At 32.8% G+C, this 7881-nt stretch overlaps 1 protein-coding gene across 1 annotated transcript in view; it reads left to right on the top strand.

The window, feature by feature from the left end:
- Nucleotides 1-7881, top strand: part of LOC117168800 (speckle-type POZ protein B-like) — a 33433-nt gene that overhangs the window by 23673 nt on the left and 1879 nt on the right. Inside the window, exon 2 of the mRNA XM_033354625.1 lies at nucleotides 7643-7740. Coding sequence (XP_033210516.1) covers nucleotides 7691-7740 — 50 coding nt within the window. The 5' untranslated portion in view covers nucleotides 7643-7690. The remainder of the gene's footprint in view (nucleotides 1-7642; nucleotides 7741-7881) is intronic.

Raw genomic sequence — 7881 nt, 5'->3', positions numbered from 1 at the left:
GAACCTTCAAATAAAAAAAAATAGACTATTATAATATAATATAATTATAATATTATCATTATTAATATACGTATATATTTATATATATAATAGTATTAATATTTATATAATTTATATTTTATACATGAAAGAACATAACCTCAAAATATACGCATACCAAGAGGCGTGCGATCTATTCAAATCATGAGAATCGTCAGCATCGAAATCTGGAAATATTAAAATCCCAATCTCCTGAATTTATTTCAAAGCAGTTAGCTGTTAGCAGATAGATATATAAATAGAATCGACGAAGTGCTCCGACCGGCAATCGTGCATCTTCGAGTTTTCAAATTCAGAAGAGGAGAAATGGGTTGCGCGCGCAACTCAGTCATTTACAGCGTCTCCTACTATATTCACACGGACATAGCCCTGTCATAGTATTGGACCGCATCTCGTTTCAGATCTGGGATCACTGCACTTCACAACCCTGACGGTGAGCGATACTATACTTGTCGATATTTTCGGAGTAGAGACAGTTCTTGTCAATTTAAAAATTGAGTTTTCTGTCTAACGTAGTTTTGAACCATTTTTGATTCCTTTTATGGCTAATGAAGAGCGAAGGAATCTATAATTTAACTTGTCAAGGCGCGTAAAATATATTGCCAATTTCGTTGAGAACATTATTTCTGCTTTATTCAAGGTATGCTCATCGTTCTTCTATAATAAATTCAGCATTAGGGGGAAATTTAGGCCGTGATTACGTGTATAGAAATTTCGGTGAAAATCCTGCTAGAAATTTCGGATTGAACTTTCTTTCCAAAGCTTTTAGTCTCTAACATACCCTTTCCGAAATCCGCATCCGCAATTCTATCCGAAACTGTACCGCCATTTTCTTTCAGAAATTGCCCCAGTATCTTTCCGTTTTTTTGCGATATTTTCCGAAACTGTCTTGCGAGCATTTTTGTCAATTTCTACTAGGTTTCATCAAAAAAATATAATATGTAATATTGTTATATAAATATTGTTTAATAGAACTTGGTATGTAATTATTATGTAATTGTAAATAAACTTTTAAAATTAAAACATATTGAAGGATTAGAAAGTACAAAATTCAAAATCGCTAAATTGTTATCGAATTATATAAATACATTTACAAGATGAAGATTATTTATTTTTAAATTATACTGAAGCATTGTTATCATAACATAAATTATAAATGAAATTACATGTAATATAATATATGAAATATTTAAATTCGCCTATATGATTTTTAAACCCACACATTGTCCAAACAGTAGCTCTTGCAAAAATTAGAATTGCAAACGAAATTTTAATCAGTTCATGAATGAGTGTGCACTAAAATTATTAATCATATGATTTTTTAAATAAATATTAACAAATAATAAAATAATAATAGACTATAGGTTAAACATTAATACAATACTTTTTCAGGAGTTTATTATGATAGCTATTAATTTTTCACATTATACGTTCTTTTTATTTGCGTAGGTTAATGTGCGTCGTTCTGTAGAAAAACGGGTTCCTGACCTTACTTTCCTCTGGATCTCATTTCGCTTTAATATATTTAAAAATGCTCATAGGCAATTTAATTACATGTAAACATAATCTTCAGACCCTCTATATTTAAATTATATTGTGATAGTCATAAATATTAGTAATAACTTCGCATAATCTTGAATTTAAATTCGGTTCTAAGCGCGAAGGGGTGCTCAACTATTGTATTCTAAGTTGCAAAATTTTTTGACGTATGAATGCGCATTAATGAATTTTGCGGTTTACTGATTATCAGCTGATGAATTATTGAGCTCGTCATGCATGATTGCGGAAGATACCTTTTCAGGTTTAACTTACACGTCTTTTTCTTGGACTGAACTTCAGTATAAACAATTGTTTTTTCACAAATCTAAACAATGATTTGTAAATATTATAATGTGTAAGTAAGAATTTCAGTTGGTCAAAAAATGTTTCTGAACATAACAGTTGATTATTTCGATTATATTAATTAAAAAACTACTCTCTTATTTCGCCATGGAGACTGGCGAAGACTGACGTCAAATTCTTTTGGATTATAAAAGACCGTCCGGACTGGACGGTCACGTAAACGCAGCCTATTTGAAAAAGCATCCTTAATATTATTTTCATAATTACTCGGTAAAAATACTCTATAGAGATATTTGTAAAACATAATTTCTAGAACAGTGCTTTAGCCAAAACGGTTGAGTGGAAATTGGTTCAGACCATACGTGAATCAAAACTTTTTAATAGTTTACTAACAAACGATCAAAAATTGACTATCAAAAACCCTCAAGTGGCCAATAACAATTCCATATATAAAAAGGCCTGTTTTTTTAAGTCGAAATCCCGTATTCAGTCATCTCATTACCCTCCTTGAAGGACTCACCATAATTATCCACTGCTTGGTTTTTATTTTTAAAAAGTAATTAACACATTATGCAGCTACAACAAATTATTTCACCTTCAATTTTTAAAATACCTTTTAAAAATAAAAACCAACGAGTGAAATTGTAAAGAATCTTTCAGGAAAGAAAATAAGCTATAGATCTTTAAAATTAGGTGAGCAATTATAATTTTTTGACAAAATAAAAGTTCAGAATGGTAAATATGTAACGGCTTTTGAATAAATAATTATAAATCAAATAATTTTTTGCCCTATATTTGATCTATCTTTCAAAATTTATCAAAATTTATTCTTTTATTAGTCCCATTTTATAAATTCTATTTTCAGTTTTGAGGTCACCCGCTTGAAAAAAACTTTAAGATTCCCGGCACGATCATCTTGAAAAAGAATATCATCGTCACCTGAAATTATCGCTGGATTCAAAAGATCACCAGGATTCAACTCATTCACATTCTCGCAAATTTTGTATTTTCTTCACGCTCTTAACTTTTACTTTGGCCAAAGCGACGGATAACGATCCCAGGGCACGAATACGATTTGCACGTATTCCTTGCTTAAAAAATTTGCACAACAAAACCATTCTAGATTATTTTCATCGAAAGCCACGACACATACCACACTCATGAGATTTTTGCAATTTCTCAACCAATAAGAGGAAATTATTTTTTTAAGGCGGTTGAGAACCCCTTCACGCTCAGAGTGCAGTCTGAGCGCTAATATCGAAAACACACCTAGTGTCCTCAATCTTGGGAACATTTGAAACTGCGCTTGCATCGCGCTGACAACCCGATTGGTCACTGTTAGCGCGCTAATTTTGAATTGTATAAATATTCAGATTTAATATTTATGAGAAATAATAATTGTAAAATGCATCCAAAGCAATTTCCTAATCCTAAATTAGAATTTTGGAGTAACAAATGAAAAAATAAAGTGATTTTCATGCAAAAAACGATATTAATTGTAACTTCAGAAAAAAACATATTTTGTCTGATTTAGCATTTGAAATGTTTCGAAATGTTAAAAGAAAAGGTAATAAAAAGTTTTATTTTTAAGCAAAAAATATTAGTTTTAATAGTATAAATATGATTTCATTATTATCTATACAAGATTATATATTTTATAATATTTGATTTTAAGTACCCTTCTCGCAAATAAACAAAAATTTAATTTTAAAACTTGACAGAGAGAAGATTAATCATTGGGACAGACAAAAATGATTTATTTCTTTGAACACAGAATTCATAACCTCTTTTTTATTAAAATCGAATTTTTATTTCTTGTCACTCCAAAATCGTGTTTTAGGACCACGAAAAGTCTATTTAGGTATTTCTCAATCATTATTTATTATAAATATTAAAGCTGAATATTAATATAATTTAAAATCAACGCGATAACAGTGACCAATCGGGTTTTCGGCGCGACGCAAGCGCAGTTTAAAAAGCTCCCAATTTTGAGGACACTGACAGCACTGCCAATTGGAACGACTCGGCAGAAATTTATATTTAAATTAAATATTCAAGAACTCTTATCGTGAATAACTATTTTTGATCAAATTTAATTTGAATTACAATGAAAATTTTTACTACAATGAATTGATATTCACTGCTGTTTTTTATTGAAATTGCTCCATAATACCTTTGAGATAATTAATAGTGACCGTGTCAGGTGGCGCTGATGTCAAGCCTGGCCCATTTGAGCCTATAAGCAGAGCCGATTTGAATGATTTAGTCTCTGAGATAGTCTGAGATATTTGGTTCCTTTTCAAGGTTCTTTTAGTGGTCCTTTTAAGAGTGGTGCGACGGTAATATAATGTTCCTGTTGTATTCGTCACGTACCGGGCGGTCAGAGTTATTTACAGTAGTTGGCCGTCGTTAACCCAACTCTCCCTTTTTAAATTTCTCTTCAAATTATGAACACTTTTTTTTTTTAATTGATGAATTTTCTCATTATATTTACTTATAATTATAACTTATATACTAATATACAATTTTCTAGTTTAATTTAAAAATGTTGTCTTCTTTGGGGTATTTCATTCCATTTACGAGAAACGTCGTATTGTTTCCAGTTTTAAGCATTTTAAAAAAAAAGTTAGACATCTGAAATCATCGAAGCCTGTAGATACCGAATTATTATTTTGTAGGCTGTTAACTATAAAATTTAAAATATCAACTTCTAAACTTTAATCCGAAAGCTTAACAAAGGACCCTTGAGTGTCGGCTACTCTATTGATACAGCCTCTCTGCTTGTTATTTATGATCGAATTCTTATTTCAATTTGAGCCTTTCTGATTTTTATTTGTGATCGTATTTCTATTTCAATTTCAGAAAGGACATTTTAAAGCCTTTAAAACATTTGAAAGAGCTACCTGTACCTTTAAATATATCTGAGTGGCTGCGGAGAATTTCTCATGGCTTCTCTGACCCTAGAGAATTTTTAGAATCCTTGACGGACCAAAGGAACCGAATGGAGCCTCTACAAAGTACTCATAAAGACCCCATTGGGTCCCCATTCGGTTCCTTTTTAAAAAACTAAAAAGAAACCAGTAAAATCAACTTTTAAATTGTTGAAATTCGGATTCTACTCTAAAATTCCCTATAGAAGGTGACGGAATAATCGCAATAGTTTTTTTGTAACGGTAAAAATTTAAAAAAATATAAGACGTATAACGCCTGTTGATTGCTACACTTCAAACGCATCATATGTAAGTAGTAGTCAACAGGCGTTATCCGTCTTATATTTTTTTAAAATTTTTACCGTTGCAAAAAAAAACTATTGCGATTATTCCGTGACTTTCTGTAGGGAATTTGATCGTAGAATCCGAATTTCAACAATTTAAAAGTTGATTTTGCTGTTTTTTCGAGTTTTTTTAAAAAGGAACCGAATGGGGTCTTTACGGGTACTTTGTAGAGGCTCCATTCGGTTTCTTCGGTTCGCCAGGGTGAGCGGTACAAGGAGACCTTACCGCCCTCCCCCGTTTACGTAACAAACTAGCTAAATACGTACGTACATTTCCTAACTGAAAATCCTCCTCGAATTCCCCATAAACATTCATTATTCAGAACAACCATTTGCAAATCCTACTGGGTTCCGTTTTTCTAAATATCCCTTACAATAATCCCCGTAGGATCCCTAGCTAAATTTTTCGAGATTATAAGCAATTTCGGGGATGACCACGGATAGTTCCCAGACTCGCTTCTCTTCCCCTTCTTCGTGCCTGATCCTTGCACGCTCGGTCGCTCTCTGCATAAGGCGGTACAGGAGGTTATTGGCAAGTGAGAGATTTGGCTCTTCGGTTTTTCTGTTGACATCCTGACTCATTTGAAGGTAACCCCTGCGGGTCTCCTTGCAGAATTTTTCATCTTAAATTGTATCTAGAAACCCCCACCTTCGAAATCTCTGTTGGGGTGCTTTCACGAAGGAATAGTAAGGAGTAGTATCCCTGTAATTAGGGAGTGGAACCACGAAGTCCAAAAATTCGTTAATCTTTCCCACGAATGGATAACCAGAGTTAGTTCCGCGCACATGCGCATTGGAGTTTGCCATGGCAACACCCGTTGAAAGCTTGGACTTGTGTTTTAAAAACGAAGGAGTAGGGAGTGGGTAGAACACGTGCCAGCGCAATAAGCACTGCGCATGTGCGTGCAACTGACTCTGGGTATCCATTTGTGGCAAATATTAACGAATTCTTGGATGTTCGTGGACCTCTCCATCCCAAACACATAAAGTGATACTACTCCTTACTATTCCTTCGTGGGTGCTTTACAAATATTTCGTATGTAAAACCCCAACTTTATTCATGAAACAAAAATCATGGTTGTAGCTCTTTTTCTAAAAATGCGGTTTAGATTGTTTTAAATTCAGGGATGTTTCTAAAAACTTGTATTCAAACATATATTTTTGTATAAAAACTCGTAATATGTAAAGATTACTTTTCTTAGTTTGTAAGTCTTTTCAATTGGCGTCAAATAAATACAAATTTGTCTACATTGATTGGAAATATATATTTCTTTTTTTTAATACACTAAACCCTTTGCAAAGGTGCTCATGAGGGATTTTAAATGTGAGGGTTTATAAAATCAAATTTAGATAGAGATTCCACGAGGATTTTTATGTGGGAAATATCGAGAAGGGATCACAGCAAGATTTTCAAATGGTTTTGCCGAATGGTGAATGCGTATGATGAATATGCCCTACCGATAGAAATCTCCGAGTTTTCTCTTGCGAAATAGCCTGGCCCATTTGAGACTATAAACAGAGTCGATTTGAAACAATTTAGTCTGAGAGATAGTCTGAGAGATTTGGGTCTTTTTCAAGGTCCTTTTAGTGGTCATTTTAAGAGTGGTGCGACGGTAATATAATGTTCCTTTTGTATTCGTCACGTACCGGGCGGGCAGAGTTATTTACAGTAGTTGGCCGTCGCTAATCCGTCTCTCCCTTTTTAAATTTCTTTTCAAATTATTAACACTTTTTTTTTAATTTAATGAATTTTCTCATTATACTTATTTGTAATTATAACTTATATGCTAATATACCATTTTCTAGTTGAATTAAAAAATGTTGTCTTTTTTGACGTATCTCTTTCCATTTACGAGAAACGTCGTGTTGATGACAAATTTAAGCATTTAAAAAAATGTTAGACATCTGAAATCATCGAAACCGTAGATTCCGAATTATTATGTTTTAGACTGTTAACTATGAAATTTTATAAAAATTTACTTCTAAATTTTAATCCGAAAGCTTAACAAAGGACCCTTGAGTGTCGGTTACTCTATTGATATAGCCTCTTGCGTGTTATTTGTGATCGAATTCCTATTTCAATTTCAGCCTCTCTGCTTTTTAATTGTGATCGTATTTCAATTTCGGAAAGGACATTTGAAGGCCTTTAAAACATTTAAATGAACTACCTGGACCTTTGAATATATCAACCTGAGTGCCTGCGGAAAATTTCTCTGAGCTTCTCTGACCCTAGAGAATCTGTCAACCGAAATCATATGAAGCTTGAAATGGGGAGCAATTCCACATGAAATAACATGGATTTCATATTGGTCAAGTCATAGATTTTTGTATGGGGGAACCCATAGAGGATCCTATATAATTTTATTTCCTATCCCAAATCGTAAATTAAAACAGGAGTATCATATAATATTCTATAGGGGTTCCCATGTAGTTTACTATATGTGATTTTTCAGTGGAGTTATCTTAAATAACTTACTTATTTTTCAGAGAAGTTTGCCACTTAAATAGAAAGTCAAAGAATTTCGAATTTGGATCATGTTAAGTCTTGAAAGGGTTTCCTTGGTCGACGTCTCTCACACAAAACGGTATAATCAGTATAAACTTTTATATATTATTTTAATGATGAAATATTTACCAGGTGTATACATATGAAACCGGTATTGCCATTTAGCGGCCAGTAGGCACACTTGTAGGCACTGTCGGAACTTACCATTTGTGCTAATTGG

Source organism: Belonocnema kinseyi, chromosome 1 (genome assembly GCF_010883055.1).
Source record: "Belonocnema kinseyi isolate 2016_QV_RU_SX_M_011 chromosome 1, B_treatae_v1, whole genome shotgun sequence".
In the NCBI taxonomy this organism is placed as follows: Eukaryota; Metazoa; Arthropoda; class Insecta; order Hymenoptera; family Cynipidae; genus Belonocnema; species Belonocnema kinseyi.
Note: the sequence above shows the minus strand (reverse complement) of the source record. Positions and strands in the feature narration are given on the sequence as shown.